Raw genomic sequence first — 16,716 nt, forward strand, 5'->3', positions numbered from 1 at the left:
TGTGTGAGGTATTAACGTAATTCTTTTTTACTTGAAAGTATGTATCGTTCGTCCGTCATTTAAATGCGGCTTCAAATCAAAGGTCTTATATTCGATAACTATCGCATATATTCTGCTGCATTTTTAGCGTTGGACTGGTATCTATTGACTTTAAGGGCATGGGTCGTTTGCGGCTTGTTGACTAGACTTCGGAAACCCCACAATAAAAAGCCTAATGGGGTCAAATCGCACGATCATGGTGACCAATCCACGTCACATCTTTGAGAGATAACCATACACTCAAATTTTTCACGCAGAATAACCATAGTAGCATCTGCTGTGTTCAATCACTCGTATCATCGTTCTGCACAGATATTATTACATTTTCTTTGCAATATAAATTTGTGGGCTGATTGTCTACCGAACCGGCCGCCTCAGATTTGACAATCAAACGCCGCTAAGTCAACTACGAAGGGACACCGTGCCTACCGTGTAATACTAATGGTCGCACTAAATTTGCATTAACACTCATTTCCATACTGATTTTTGTACCCCAAGAGTAAAATTAAAATACACATATAGACAATCGTCATAGAAAAAAATAAAATTAATTATATGCACAAAAGCAGATCTTATCGCCAAGAAAGCACCTTTCCAGATATCTTTGAATAGAAGACGTGAGATTCACAAAGCAGTGAGAGGATTACAGTTCGAACTATTATAGAATAATAATGTGAGTAAAATAAATATATTTTCTACATAAACATGTTCATAGAACATACATGTACTTGTACATATGTATATAATGCATGTGTAAATATAATAAATATTATAAAATTCTGAGGAATTGTAAATAAAACCATTTTTAGTTGATTTAAATATTTATTTTAAAATACTTAAAGCTTAGAAAGACATTTAATAATCAAAAATTACTAAAATTTTACTAAACTTTTTGTTTTAGCAAATACTTAACTAGTTCTTATTTCTAAATTTAAGAGATATAAAAAGATACATCTTAATTGGATAAAATGTTTTTGAAAATATTATCTAGTTTCGTAATTCGACTAATATTAGTAGTTCTAGATCAAAATCTAGTGATATTTAAAAGTTACAAATTTATTTATATAATAAACAATGCATATACTCTGCAAGAAAATCTAATTATATAATTAAATAATCATAGTGACTAGTCAAAACTAGAAAATCTTATAAATTATATTTTAAAGTGCATAAAGACAAACACCAAACAGCGACTACACTATACGATGCGAAGATCTTTTAAAATCTTAATATTTATTTTGCTATAATTAATAAAGAATTGTTGAAAAACAGCCCGTCAATTTATAAGTATATAATATATATTACATAATATACATGACAAAAATATATGAAATAGAAATAGCATTAACTATATTGAAATGTATTTTTGTGTCATAGACAATGAAGAGACAATAACTGGTCTCTTTGAATATTGATATATATTTATCACTGAAATATAATTAAAACGATTGGAAGATCGACAAAAAAAGTTTGTACGTTATACTAACACGATTGCTCAGTATGAAATATATAATGGGTGAAGTGAAACTTTTACACATTGTTTCGTTTGTGTTGAATAAAAAATATCATTAAAACCACAACAACTTATAAATTAACATCAATACAAATTCGGTATGTACTCAACACACAACAATTATATCATATCATCATTATAGATTACTAAAATCTTGTCAATTAAATAGTTTTCTCATTATTATAAAGAAGACACATAATTACATTTTATATAAATTGTCACACAACGACATTTTCCTAGTCGGGCCGTTACAATTATGATGAAACATGACTTCTATTCTAGATCTACCAGTTCGTAGCTGGTCTAGTGCGTAGCGTCGTAGCGTGGCAGACGTAGCAAAAACTAGTACCTCACGTCTACCGACAGATGGCTCACGGACGTCATTTCAAGGATAAAGTAGTATCAAAGCCTTACATTGATATCAATTGTAATTTCAAGAAATTTGTTTGAATAATGTGTTACGAATCGAAAAGTATGTGTCTCAATTTTGTCGCTGATATTACTAAACGAGAAGAATACATATCGTAAATTATTAACACTGACGATAAATCAACGTAGTATGACCTACTTCTAAACAAGGGTAACGTATTTAAAGGCGGTATCTTTCAAATTAGAGAACATCTCCTCGTTACCGATTATTAACATCCTTGATCAAAAAAGCTTATAATATCGAACTCTTTATATTAATTTTCTATGCTTTTCTTTTGCTGAACTGCAACGTGACGAATTCATACTAACCGCACGGTCACACCAGACGCCAATCACACAGACAAGTCGCGCGCGCTCGTACGGACACGACCAATGGCTAGATTAATAGGATCATAGATAATATCAGATATGGGGTATACTGATGTCTGAGCTGGGACGTGTCGGTAGAGGGTCCGGCGGAGCGGAGGCAGTTAGGACTGCGGGCGGTTGGGCGGGCGGTCGCGGATCTCCAGCACGTGGTCGATGGGCTGCGGGCGGCCGTCGGGCCCGATGCGCGCCGGCTTCACCGCGCCCTCCGACAGCATCTTGTCGAACAGGTTCACCAGCTTCATCGCCTCGTATTCTTTCTAAAAGTTATCATCAACGTCATTCAATACTTGGGAAAATTATAAATAGTAACAATTAAAATTAATCATACTTTTCAAATATTGCAAAATAGATTGTAATTTATCTTTACTGTAATGTATGTAGGTCTATCTGTCTATCGGCTACTCTTTCACGGCCAAACCACTGAACCCAATTTGGTGAAATTCGGTATGAAGCAAGTTTGGGACTCTAAGGAAGCCTTATGCCTAATATCAGACGCCCGGCCCCTAAAACGCGAGTTAACTAGTTATAATAATATATGTTTTTTATACAGAAACATAAACATCGGTATTGATTTCATTTATAAGTTTACACTTGTCAGCCGTAAATCCAATGAAATCTTGCGGTTAGTAGTTAGGTTTGACGTGACTACAACGATATATTATTATTGATTTGTACGAAAAGATACGAAACTCACGCAAATATTCGCTACCCATTCATTAATTAAATAGTTTTTCCCACAAGAACATCACTAACATTAAAATGACGCACGTGAAATTTGAAATTGCTTTTACTGTGAATTATAATGGCTGCCTTAAACTAACAGAAAGAAATTATTTGCCAATAGAAAATTTAATTCATTGCCATTTAGTCGAATAAGGTCAGCTGTCGTTTTTACTTGGCTGATAAAAACATCGAAAATACACTATGCTAGAAAAGTAAGCACCACAGTCACAACACTATACAAATGGTCTACTATATTCCTCAACCATATCAATATACATTGTAACAATATAGGTAGTAATATTTAATATTTATGCCATCCCAAAATTTCCTATAAAACAATCCAGAAGGTGGCAATACTTTGTGCAAGTCGTTTAGTTAATCTTTTGTGAACAGCAATGATTTTTGCAGTGTAATAACAAGAGACATAACATCTTAGTTCCACTGGTTGAATGGATAATATTTCTTTTACGTTATTTTTTTTAGGCAGAGATGATTAATGACCATCGTATTCCATTTTCTCGAATCCCATATAATTCAAAAAGAACTGAATCAAACAAAATATTGTTAACCTGCTCATCGGTCATGCCCTCGAACGGATTCGACCGGGGCGGTCTCGTGCACCCCACGACTGGATCGATGCGAGGTTGCGCTTCCAAATACTCTTCAGTGTCGGAGTCTTCACTGCTGGAAGAGTATAGCACGGGACCGCGGCTGCTGCCCATCAAACCCTTTTGTGCTAAGTGACCGGCCGCGTTACCGAATCCTGTATACTTCACCATACGACCCACTAAAAAACGTACAAATATTGTTATATGTAGTAGAATAGTTCTCCTGATCGAACATCAACGACTGCCACCTGCACAGGAGATTAATATTTCCTAATGAGTATATGTGAGAAGTGCTGTCTCAATAATATAAGTCTTGGTCGGTACCAGACAGTGATCAAGCAAAGCAAGTTTGTATGGAAATTCGTCATATCGATATCAGTATTAAGGCTTAAGGATTTAATGAAATGTGTTAGAATTTTCCAAATTCATGACCTAAGGTGGTAATGATGGTTTATACGTTATCATTTTTCATGTTAACAAAATGGAATCGGTGTTGAGGAATCGAAAAAATACAGTCTTTAGTGTTTTCAAAAAACCATTCCATAAGGGGATGAAAGTTAGGATTTCATGGAAGTTCGTTATATCTGAAAATTATAATTAGATAATTAATAGTAACGGTTCTATTAGTTTGCAGTGACGAATTTAAAATGAGGAAATGGGCAATACACTCTAACACTTAAAAAAAATCGACGAGGTTCTGAATAATGTTTCCGATGGTATTTTCCATCGATTCTCGGCTCGTTATATAATAAACTGAATACATAAATAACATGCTCACCTTTTTCTTTGCATAGAATGAATAGAAACTCGGCGACCAGATCTCGAACAGATGTTACAGGGGTAGTAAGAAGCCTGCACAGCTGATTACGAAGTGTATGTCCCTTCTCGGGTGGTCTTGAGACATCTCGTAAAGGTGGCAGCACAACCTGCCTTAAATACTTGCGTTGAGCTCGACAACCGCGGGAACTTTTATTCAAAACGGTCAAAATTGGAGACAGGTTTTCATATTGATTTTTTGTACTCTGAAACAATATAACAGTGTTTATAGATAATATACCATTTGATAAGGGTTAAAAAATATATATTTGACAATTGGAGTAATTTCAGTTTTAATCTAAGAAAATCTCCTGGTTACAAATACGAGTCAGGTGATTACACTCCCCATATTAAAAATACTTGCAAAGTTTTTGTACTGTTTACCATGTTCCATAGGATCACAGGAAAGATATATATATTTGTTATATTTGAAATTGTATTTATACATGACTGTCAAAATTCTTTATTAAGGTTAATCCAAGAATATATCCTCCAAATATCGGCTTTGTAAAAGAACATTATGTACTATCACCTCGTCGTCCCTCACCCCCTCTTGTTAAGTTTTCCAATAAGACCCCTTAATTCTTACCAGCAATATACCAAGATTGTTATTTGGTTATTATGCTTTGTATTTGAAAATGTATAAATTAGAACATTAAAATGCCAGATGGATGAGTATATTAACTTTTTTATGCAAGTCAGGTAGCTCTTCTTATATAACAATTATACAATTAAAATCAGTGTAACATGTTAATTAGGTCACTTCTTAACATATTTCTGAGATTACTAACCTCAATTGTTTAAAATAAAGAAGATTCACATTGTATTTGTTGGTAATAAAAAAAAATAGTCTATAATTACTGATCAGTTAGTAACAAATTATATGTTTATTTAAAAATTCTTACAGTTGTTATTGAGAGTCTATATTGCAGAAGCTGGAGCAAGGCTTGTAAAGCATCCATGTTTCTGCCATCATATATATTTTGTGCTGTTTCTCCATCATTCAACTCCGGTGTCAAATACTGATAGAAAACTGGTGGAACACTAGAAAACAATAATAACTTATAACTTACATTATGCATAAGATACATAAATAATACTAAGTAAGAAAGTTTATTATTAATAGTAAGTAATAATGTCCAGTGTAATTCTAAATATTTAATGTTATTAAAGTAAAAGATAATGGACTATGATTAAATTACTAACCTGGTTAATAAGTTAGCAATGTTACTATGTAGCTCCATCAATTTATCTTGTGTTGGTACATGAGCATATAGTAATGTGGTTAATGCTGGCATTAATCTTAGGTACATTCCTTCATCTGCCTCACTCACTGGCTCCTCAGAACCAGAATGCAACATAAGGTTGAACTGTGTCTTCAATATTTCACACATTATTGCTTGTTGGTTCTCCTATTAAAATAAAATATCAAATATTATAGTAGTTATCCCTTAAAATGAAATTAAAAATTATTAATTACAAACTTAATTAAAATATAATTGAAAAACAAAATATATTTTATTCAAGTAAGCTTTTACAATCACATTTAGATCATCATAACATAATTGTTTTAATTCCAAAGCTACCACTAGTTGAGAATGTATATTTTATTACTTAAATTTGTTATTTAGTAACAAAAATTACCTGTAAAAAACAGTTATGGGACCCCTCAATAACATCACTCACTCCAGCAACCTCCATTTGAGGTTCCGTTGCTTCGACAACAAGCTCATTCAAACAACTTATTAAGTAATCCATTCCATGTAAATCATTTTTTATTTTAGCCTTTATGTCTTGTCTTAAGGCTGTCAAGATGAAAAGCAATTTCATATCAAAAAGCATTATCTCATCTTTAAAAGATATTTCTTTATAGGAGCGCAGTCTTGCCACTAGCCCCTGGGCTATGCTTGTGTGGGCACACAATGCCCGAGCCACTTCACTGTTGAAAGCTATGTTGCACAAGCATTTTAGTGCCTCAACTACCACTTCCTTCATAGGCATATCAACATCCATTGTATCCTCGGGATCAACAAAATTGAACAGGCCTGCCTTTTCTATTAATGTTATAATCCATTTTTCGCAGATCAAACTTTCAAGTTCAGTTTTATCTCGGCTGAATTGGAATTAAAATAAACTTTTTACATGCTCATTACAACTAATCAATTTTATTAATCAAATATTTATAAATCGATCAAATTTTTAAATATTACAATTTAAAAATTTACCTTAAAAGTCTTATTGTAGTTAAGCACAGAACATGAATACTTTCTGAAGATTTTGATTGAAGATGTTGAAATAATGCCGCCCATAACGAAACACGTCTATTATTCGTCAATAGGAAAGGAAACGAAAACACGTTGTCGTTCTGAAAATAAATTTAAAATTTAAAATCTTAAATTAATAACATCTAAAGAATTACAGCATTAAAAACTTACAACTTTTAAAAAATTCTCTAGTATTTGGATGATTTCACTGAAATTATTACCACCTAAAATGGTTATTTCGTCTTCGTTCATAATTATAGTACAGTAATACCGTTTTTTATTTATTAAATTTAGTTAGTCTCGAAGCTGATTATAATTTTACTTGGTTCAAATGAAAACAGAGAGCAATTAATTACAAATGATAAATATGACAATTGACATGACATGCCAGTCCCCTGAATATTGACAATTTCAGAATAAGACAGAACTAATAACTCTCCATAGGTTACTGTTGAGGTAAGGGGATGTATCTGTGAATAAAAAATGTGCCTTAAAATATTTGAAATATAAATGGCGCTTCTAATACTTGGTTGAAATTTGATAATTTTTAGGATTGTACTAATATTCGGTAGAGTAAGACGGAATTGGAGAAGGAAAGGCAAACCTCATATAATAATAATAAATTATTTTACGTGGTGATAAAGCTTTTGTGCGAGTCCGTCTGGGTAGGTACAACCACCGCATTATATATTATACCGCCAAACAGCAGTACTTAACATTTTCATGTTCCAGTTTGAAGAACGAGTGTAACTTCAGGTATGTTTGTTACAACAACTTTACTTTACATTTACTTGGTGGTAGGGCTTTGTGCAAGCCCGTCAAGGTATCATTACTTAGCCTACTAGCCAGTGTAACTACAGGCACAAGGGACTAACATCTTATTTCCCAAAGTTGTTAACGTATTGGCGAAAAGTATAGTCTATGAATTTTTTATTACTTCTGAAATTAATTTTAAGCATGGTTTTTAGAAAGATGCAATCCGATGCTTAGGTTTTATAATCTATATTTGGGGACTGTGGTCACTTAATTTTTGACAGTGACATAAAAAAAATGACTTTTGAATAAAACTACACAGAAATACATATTTCAGAATCAGAGAAGACCAGGTTTCAGGTCTTATCATATTGAGGTAATTCAGAAAGGCCTGAAAATGGCTCCAGTAACTTTAACAGGCCATTTGGCAACTAAAATTATACGTAAGTTTACTTAACTGTTATATATTTTTCTATAATAATAAAAATATAAAGCTCTTACATAATTCTCAGCTTATATTTGACATTTTTTTCTAGCAAACAAAAAAAATTATCTATTTGTAATAATTTAAATATAATCTGTAACATATAGAACTTAATTTCGTTTATAATTTTACCCAATTACTAGCTAAAAATGGATACATGAGTATTGTTTACATCAAGTCTGCGCAGTATAGCAGTGAAGGAAAACTCAATTTGGCCGCTTACAAGAGAGGAACTGGTGGTCGTAGTAGCTTCAATGGAGTTGTGGCGACTGTGTTTGGCTGTACAGGGTTTGTGGGGCGGTATGTTTGCAACAAGCTTGGCAAAACAGGTACCCAGGTCAGTGGCTGTATAACCCAATAATATTTAAACAACATTTTTCATTAAATGTTTCATTTCTTATTAGTATATCATTACTTCATAAAAAGCCCACATTTAGGGTGCATTTTATTCATGCTGGAAGGTCAAGGAAAAGTCAAAGAAAAGTCAGAACAGCTGAAAGTGTTCTGGAAAATTCAGGGAAAATTGAAATTGTACTCTGTTTACATCATAAAAAAATTATGTGACTGTTAAATGGGGAATATCATTAATTTCTGTATAGTCTCCACTGTAAAAATATATACTATAATTTATCTTTCTTTAAAATAGAATATAGATGGTTATGAAAATTTGAAAATTGATTATTGCTATAAATAATATTGTCCAAATGCCCAATAGAAATCACTCTATGACTCTCTAAACTATACTATACCCTTTATGAATAATATGTAGAAATTAAATAAGCAATAAAAGTATTTGTTAAATTGCAGATGATATTGCCTTATAGAGGTGACTTCTATGATGCGGCAAGATTGAAAGTTTGTGGTGATCTTGGTCAAGTTTTGTTTACACCGTTTCACTTACAAGATGACAAATCCATTGCTAAAGCAGTCCGTTATTCGAATGTTGTAATTAATCTTATAGGTAGAGACTATGAGACTAAAAACTTTAAGTTTAATGATGTACATGTTGATGGAGCCAGGCGTCTAGCAAGGTAATAACGAAACAGTTATCCTTGATTTATTTCCATTACTGCTGTGACTTGTCATTTGAAAAACGAAGAACAGTCTTTTAAATAATAGATCATTGTTTTCCAAATACTTATTTACAATTAAACAATTACAGAATCAGTCGAGAAATGGGGGTAGAGAGATTTATCCATTTATCTTATTTAAATGCTGATGAACATCCAACTCCTCTTGTTATGAAGAAACCATCCATGTATAAAATCAGCAAGTACTTGGGTGAATGTGCTGTCAGAGAGGAGTTTCCTACTGCAACAATTCTTAGAGCTTCTGATATCTATGGTTCAGAAGACAGATTCTTAAGGTACTTAGGTGTTATTACTTTTACTCAGTTTTCTTATCACTATAAAATTGTAACAGCTACTAATGATACAGATAATAAGGCAAGCCTCTCTAGAAAGTTACATCAGTTATTCTACGGTACATTCATATCATATATCTTACAGTGCCAATCAGAGCCAGATTTACCGGTCTGAAGGCCTAGAATTCTTTGCTGAATAATTTGAACAGTTTCTTTTTTATGTTGTTTGTTTCAATCAAAATTTAATGTGGGAATAAAATCATTTAATAATATATGTACATATTGCAAATTTAAAAATATTGATCAGGATCCAAAAAATTCTTAGTTTTTAGAAATCTATCTCAGCCCTTTTAGTAAATAAGCCAGTAGCCACAGATGCACTCCCCTTAATCTGGCCTTACATTAAAAATAAAAATAAACAAATTATTTTACACAATAATAATAATTAGAAAGAAATATTAGTATATATAATAATAATAAATAAATATTGGACAACATCACATACATTACTCTGATCGCAATGTAAGTAGCTAAAGCACTTGTGTTATGGAAAATCAGAAGAAACGACGGTACCACAAACACCCAGACCCAAGAAAACATCGAAAACTAATTAACTTTTTCTACATCGACTCGGCCGGGAATCGAACCCGGGACCTCGGAGTGGCGTACCCATGAAAATCGGTGTACACACTACTCGACCACGGAGGTCGTCAAATATGTTGAGATGTTATGGAATATAATTTTTTTTTATATCAGCGGATATATATCATGATATATATCACGATATATATCAATTGATTTTTTCCTATCTTCTGAACAACACTCATAGATCTATGCTTAAGGCCTGACTCTGAATAATTACTTTTTATGATTAGTCAATTACAAATGAATATTAAAATAAAATTAGTTGATTTATCTCACAAACAAATGAAGATTATTATAATAATAAAAGGTTTTTTAAGTGTTTACAGAATGAAATTCGTTTCGTTTTCGTAGCTTGGATATATATCAGATATGTATAAAAAAATCGGATTTTTGACATTTATTATAAAAATCGGATTTTTTCGAACCCTGGGATATACCCAAGGTCACGAAATCCTGTTCCTCATGAATTAAACTTACATTTCTCACATAAATCAGAAATATTATAATATTCAAGTAATTTTTAATCATGTTCTCTTTTTATTTTACTTTCAGAGCTTTTGCTTCTCTTTGGCGCATTCATAGCCATATCATGTCACTGTATAAGAATGGTGAAGCGACAATTAAGCAACCAGTGTATGTTGGTGATGTGGCCCAAGCCATCCTGAATGCTGCCCGCGACCCTGACACCAGATGTTTGACATATCAAGCGGTTGGGTAGGTATAATAATCTTCCATAAGAATTGTTTTAAAAAAAAAATCTGCATATAAATTATGAATAAAAGCAATAATTTGTACATTTAAGTACAATAGTTGAGTTGTTTGTAATTGTTTATTTTATTATCAGCCACAATTTGATTAAAATATCCTTATTTGTTTGATAGTTCTTCGAAAAAAAAAAAGGAGTGTATTCATAATATACCTACATATATCTGTTAATGAAATTTACTTGTGAGTGTCCTTTCAGACCTAAACGTTATCTACTACGTGACCTTGTTATCTGGTTCTACCAACTAATGAGAAAAGATGAGAATTGGGGATTCCGCCTGGTGGATATGAAATACGACCCTCTTTTACCTCTGAAGATTATGGTGGTTAACATGATATCACCTGCCTATCCATTTGGAAACCTGCACTGGGAAAGCTTGGAAAAGGTAAATATATGAAATGCTTTCATATATTATAAAATATGTAAACTATTAAGTGCCTCAACAACCTTAATGCTTTAACCTAGCCCTGATAAAGATTATCAACAAAACAAATTTTATAAAAAAATAAATTTTATATAAATATAGTATGAAATTTACATCCCTTAAACAAAAAGAAAATTGCAAATTATTTTATAAAGGACAGGAGTTCTGAATAACATTCATAAATAACCGAATTGATAACTTCCTTTTTTGATGGTGGTTAAAATTTCAAGTATAGGTATAATCGTTTCTTTGTGTGTCACCAATCAGATTTAATATTATTAATTGTCTGCTGAATATATCAAAATAATTAGCTGTTCCATCATTTGTCACTGTGTCTTACATCCATTATTGTTTCTTAGAATTGTTCTAATATATTTGAAAATTCTAATTCAAGTGGAATTTCTAAAGAGCTATTTTAACTACGGAGAACGCTTGAAATGTTTCCGTCACTGTATTGTGTATTTAGAATTTTATATGTTAAGCTGTCCTACTGAAGTTATGTACCTACCACCAAGAGAAAGAGATAATTTAAATAACTAAACCATCATAGTCTATTCCAATCGAAGAAGGAAGATAAACAAACCTTAGATTTACGTATTCCATGCAATTTGCTAGTAGACAGCTATAGTTCTAAAAGAGGACAAAAGCCAAATAAATAACATTTGACATTGACTTGGCGCAATATCATTAATGGAGAACTTGAATTTACAGCTGTCTGCCCCTGTGTATGCTTAGATCTTTAAAATTACATGATGGATAGATTAGATAGATTCAAAAAAGTTTATATGTTTAATACATGCAACGTTCCGTTAGGGAAACACTGATAATTTTAGAGTCTAGTGATGTAAATAAACACATTTTTTTGCGCTTACATTGCAAACTGAACTGCCTGGCTGAACCCTACGAGATAGATCAAAATAATGTACTACAGTGTGTATTAAAAAGTTCTTCAAAAATGTCCGCAATGGTATATCTTAGGGATAACTCACAATGACCATTTTTTATCCTTAACTTTTTACGAGAAATAATGCCTTATTTTCGAAGCGATTTTAAGCAATACATAATTAATCCTTATCCAATTAAGTATCTTAAATACATTGTGTATTTAATATAGATCAATATGGCCCTTTACAGCATGTCATTTAAATGAATATTTTCGAAGGTATTGCAGATTTAAAACGCAGGGACATATTGTGTTGTCTAACGACTGAAAAACTGTGAACGTTGTAAGGCACTCTGTTTTATATTTAATATCAGCATTGCACCCGTGCGAAGCCGGGGCGGGTCGCTAGTAATGTACAATATTCGTTATGGATATTCGAAAAAAGTCGTTTTGAACGTGGACGAAGTTGTTATCGAAACTTTTGTATAAGTAATGCTTAACTTTATTATTCAGGAAGCTACTACGGACGTTCTTGTAAAAGGAATGCCTACACTAGAGGATCTTGAAGTCACCCTCACAAACATGGAAGACCAGGTTCCATGGGAATTGAAGCCCTACCGTGCCTATCAGTACTACATTGACAAACTTGGAGAGTTCCCTAGACCCCCTCCTCCAAAAGTTCAACCAGCATATTAAAAGAAAATGCTAAAATATATATTTCAGTCAAAAGTTGTATATGTCAAACCTGATCCATGTGATACAACTCTGTAGAATGTTTAAATGAATAAATTATGTTTCGTTTTATTAAATATTTTGTTTTATATCACAAATCTACAGATCTTAAAGTAGGTATAACTTGAAAGTTCGTACATCCAGGATATCTTCCACGAATTCGAACCTACAGGATTCGCAAAAGCTTTAAACTAGACCGTTAAAATAAAAGGACTTTCGTTTTAAGGACCAATTTTGTAACAAAGTTGAGAATCATACCCGTCGGTCTTAACGGCGAATCGAAACATTTTTTTTAATAAATTTTTGAAGTTGCAATTTTGACTTATTTTGAAAAAATCTAAAAAACGTGATAACTCAAAAATGGTTCACTTTTGCCTCATGCATATGGGGGTTAAAATTATCGCAAATAGTCATAGGTGATAGGGGTATCACCTCCTAACGGGAATACGTCGAATTACCAATAACCCTGTATATATATTATATACATAGGCAGTACAGCTGGATGGGCTATGGGCTATCAGCATCATACTATAAAAGTACTAGGAATTTTTTTGAAGTAAATGTTTTTATATATAAGTTTATTTACTATCATTTGTACTAATAGGCCGCATACTTTCGATTTAAATAAGATAAAACTATACCGTAATTCACGATAAATCAGATTGCATTATATAAGAAATAAGAATTATATAATTAGTAATTTTTTATAAAAAATATTTAAAAAAAATGACACCTAAATCTGAAATTTACCAAAAACCAAAACCTGTCATTTACCAAAAAATATAGTTTATTACTCATTTAAGCTATTGTACTATATGTAACCTGAACAATGTGCAGAATTGGATTTATTGTGCATGAGTAAAACTCAATGATTTTATAATATTAATACAACAAATTAAATGAATAGCTGCCAGGTATAATCAGTCCTCTTGTCTTTATATTCAAATACATCTTTGATAGCCAAGTCAACTGTTTCTAAATACTATTTATGAGGTAATATTGCATTTGAGAATAATGTTGCAAAATTTAATTTATTACTAGGTATTGTAAATTAGACAACAAAGATTGGATAATTTTTTTATTAAGCTTAATTAAGGAGCTGGTCTGCCACGTCCAAATCCTCCTCGCTGCAACAATTAACACATTTTTATATTAAGCATTTCAATTAAGTTTATGTTTAAAAGTATGAATTTAACTTTCCATACATATCATGCAATTGATCTTTACTTATGTATATGAATTGATCTTTACATTATAGGTTTTATTTAAAGAAATTAGAATAAAACTTATGGATCAATTGTTTACTATTCAGTCAGTTTAAAATATTTCAGAATCTCATTCTTCTGAAAATATTTTTTAATTGAAATTGAATTGAGAAAACTTATTAAAATTGTGAATACTCACGAATTCAACTCTGCCAGAGCCAGGGCCAACATCAGCCTTCTTATCATGTGGTGCATCAGGTGTGGTAGGTGCACGACGGTACATGGATCTGTCTTCAGCAGAGCGTGCTGGGGCATCGGAGCGGCCAACAGCACCACGACGGACTGTCTCAATACGCACTGAGCGCTTAAGTGTGGCTGGCACAATTTCGGGTGGCAGATGGAGGAAGATCCTTAGGTACTCAATACCTTCATTTGTAAGATACCTAAAAGTATTAATCAATCATTGTAATGGCACTACAAAACATAAAAAATGTGTAAAAGAGATATCTGGAGTTTCTATGATTCAATACAATACTCAAATGAACAAAATTTATTAATGCTAGTTGTTACACTTTTAATAATTTGCATTTGTGTTCTGTACATGTTACGGTTATAAACAGAATTATAGAATGTCTTATAAAGATATAATTTAAATAATTCTCTATATTACAAATATTTTGAGTGCATGTTCTGAGTGTTTAACAGCGTGTTCTGTGTTTAGCGGTAGGCTAAGCAGCCAACTTGACGCATTAGAAAACTTTTACTATAATTGTTTGTATCTTAAATGTTTTAATACCGCGATAATTGCACAACAATGAAAATGATCTTTGATAATGAATATAATTTAATTAAGGTCTCATTGAATGAATATAGAAAAATGTATTCATTAAACAATATAGTTCAATGTCCTTAGTAAACTAAATTCTAGAATGTAACATTTTCCTTTACAACACCACTGTCACATATGTGCAATTAAAAGATTTATTGACTCATAATAGAGTAACAATCAGTACGTACCAGTAGAAATGCCTCCACGCAAATTGTTCCTTCACATAACCTCGAGATTTTAATGATTGCATTGCCTTAATAACTTGAAGGTTGGGAATCTTTTCAAGATCCGGATGCTTGGGTGCATGGTAATCCTTTTTGGCTACCATAACACCCTCTTTGAAGAGGAATTCATAGATCGCAACGCGATTCTGTTTTGGCATCAACATCTTGACCCACTACCTAAAACATTGAGACATTCGATATTATAAACCAAAAGGTTAAGTATTTCAACTTTTCTAATATACAATAATGTGAAATATTGATATTTTAACTGTAGAAATAACATTTTAATTAATTTGAAAACAAATATTTTTACTGTATTTCACTGATTGAATGGATAAATTCAGATTTTATTACAAAACACTACCTTTCGCCTATTTTGACAACAGAAAAGAGGTTAAAATTGTTATACCACAGATTGCCAACACGTTCTGTCATTTATTATTTGACATTAACAGATATTGTCGTTCAAAAACGTTTTTTTTTTTTTTCTAAAGGGGACTACATGAGCTAAATGAAAGTTTTATAATGCAAAAAAGTATATGATCCAATGCAGTAAACCAAATGAAAAAAATATATGATAATCTTCAGGATACATGCTAAGTATTTGTTATTTTGAAAACATAATGTAATTAATTTGGTACGATAGAAAGAAATCACAAAGTTACCTCTAAAAATATCTTTTAACAAATAATAACTATACTTATATACATTCAATAATTCTGCTTTTTTGTCAGATTATTCTAGCAATATACTACTTTATCACCGTGCCACTTTTTTAGTAAAATCAATAGATTTTTTTAAAATCAGATATTCTTATTTTCGAACAAAATGCTTATGCATGTGTGCGTAAACGCCGTGTACAGACTAGATGTGTAAAAGTAACGGAAAAAAACGTACCCGTATGTATCATACGAAACATGCGAGTAACGAAATGTATTCGTGAGTAACGTTTCGTTACTCGGTACTAGATGGCGTACCCGTTACTTAGTAACGAATACATACGGTTTGCTACAGCTTTAGTACAGAGACAGACATTGCCGGCCGAGGCTTGATGCCATACAGACGTGTCGATCTTTTCGCCGCATCACTACGTTACAAGATATTTTTTTGTAATTTTAATTGTAAATTCATTGTTTCATGTTTTCTTATAATAAATATTATTCTTTCTTGTAAATAAATATATTAAGTTAAAATAGTGTAGTAGTAATTAGGCATTTGTTTTTTATTATATCATTTGTTATCAATTTTAATTGTGTAAATATGGGAAATAAAGTGAAACGCGTGAGGAAAACTAAAAAACGTTTTTATAAATTAATCGCCGAACATACATATGAACGATATTAAAAGGTAATAGTATTTTATTAGTAAACATTTTTTTTTTTATAAATTACTAGCTGTTACCCGCGGCTTTGCCCACGTAGAATATGAATATATTTACAAATTAACTTAAAATGTTACGTTAATGTAATACCTCTTTGTATACCACGTTGGTGTGTATTTCAGCCCTTAGGGTAGAATATCCAAAAACGCTTAAATGCGAATCAACTCATATTTAATCGGTAGCCCAAAAATAAAATTTCGACCTTCTAACTTCACAATGACGGACTTCCAGACTAACCTGTATACGAAATGTCAAACTCTATTTCT

At 31.9% G+C, this 16,716-nt stretch overlaps 3 protein-coding genes across 3 annotated transcripts; 1 reads left to right on the forward strand and 2 right to left on the reverse strand.

The window, feature by feature from the left end:
* Positions 1–841: 841 nt before the first annotated feature.
* Positions 842–7,135, reverse strand: LOC113397282 (synembryn-A). Its single transcript, XM_026635565.2, has 8 exons — positions 6,933–7,135; positions 6,723–6,862; positions 6,142–6,610; positions 5,704–5,909; positions 5,403–5,541; positions 4,460–4,703; positions 3,643–3,860; positions 842–2,607 (listed from the first exon to the last, which is right to left on the reverse strand). The coding sequence occupies exons 1-8, from the start codon at positions 7,011–7,013 to the stop codon at positions 2,452–2,454; spliced, it is 1,653 nt and encodes a 550-aa protein (XP_026491350.2). The 5' UTR covers positions 7,014–7,135; the 3' UTR covers positions 842–2,451.
* Positions 7,136–7,811: 676 nt separating this feature from the next.
* Positions 7,812–12,888, forward strand: LOC113397218 (NADH dehydrogenase [ubiquinone] 1 alpha subcomplex subunit 9, mitochondrial). The gene is made up of 7 exons (XM_026635462.2): positions 7,812–7,957; positions 8,142–8,335; positions 8,806–9,029; positions 9,161–9,364; positions 10,559–10,720; positions 10,971–11,157; positions 12,593–12,888. The coding sequence occupies exons 1-7, from the start codon at positions 7,912–7,914 to the stop codon at positions 12,773–12,775; spliced, it is 1,200 nt and encodes a 399-aa protein (XP_026491247.2). The 5' UTR covers positions 7,812–7,911; the 3' UTR covers positions 12,776–12,888.
* Positions 12,889–13,876: 988 nt separating this feature from the next.
* Positions 13,877–15,545, reverse strand: Rps10b (Ribosomal protein S10b). Its single transcript, XM_026635668.2, has 4 exons — positions 15,434–15,545; positions 15,034–15,246; positions 14,216–14,459; positions 13,877–13,938 (listed from the first exon to the last, which is right to left on the reverse strand). The coding sequence occupies exons 2-4, from the start codon at positions 15,231–15,233 to the stop codon at positions 13,903–13,905; spliced, it is 480 nt and encodes a 159-aa protein (XP_026491453.1). The 5' UTR covers positions 15,234–15,246; positions 15,434–15,545; the 3' UTR covers positions 13,877–13,902.
* Positions 15,546–16,716: the final 1,171 nt, after the last annotated feature.

This window comes from Vanessa tameamea, chromosome 3, assembly GCF_037043105.1.
Source record: "Vanessa tameamea isolate UH-Manoa-2023 chromosome 3, ilVanTame1 primary haplotype, whole genome shotgun sequence".
In the NCBI taxonomy this organism is placed as follows: Eukaryota; Metazoa; Arthropoda; class Insecta; order Lepidoptera; family Nymphalidae; genus Vanessa; species Vanessa tameamea.

Coding starts and splice junctions, on each gene's coding strand:
- Rps10b (XM_026635668.2), bottom strand. CDS start 15,233: ATGTTGATGCCAAAACAGAATCGCGTTGCGATCTATGAATTCCTCTTC. Junction 14,460..15,033: donor GCGTGGAGGCATTTCTACTG/GTACGTACTGAT, acceptor TAATACTTTTAG/GTATCTTACAAATGAAGGTA. Junction 13,939..14,215: donor GCTCTGGCAGAGTTGAATTC/GTGAGTATTCAC, acceptor TAATTGTTGCAG/CGAGGAGGATTTGGACGTGG.
- LOC113397282 (XM_026635565.2), bottom strand. CDS start 7,013: ATGAACGAAGACGAAATAACCATTTTAGGTGGTAATAATTTCAGTGAA. Junction 6,611..6,722: donor ACTACAATAAGACTTTTAAG/GTAAATTTTTAA, acceptor ATTCCAATTCAG/CCGAGATAAAACTGAACTTG. Junction 3,861..4,459: donor CATTCTATGCAAAGAAAAAG/GTGAGCATGTTA, acceptor TACGTTTTTTAG/TGGGTCGTATGGTGAAGTAT.
- LOC113397218 (XM_026635462.2), top strand. CDS start 7,912: ATGGCTCCAGTAACTTTAACAGGCCATTTGGCAACTAAAATTATAC. Junction 8,336..8,805: donor TTGGCAAAACAGGTACCCAG/GTCAGTGGCTGT, acceptor GTTAAATTGCAG/ATGATATTGCCTTATAGAGG. Junction 9,030..9,160: donor GGAGCCAGGCGTCTAGCAAG/GTAATAACGAAA, acceptor AAACAATTACAG/AATCAGTCGAGAAATGGGGG.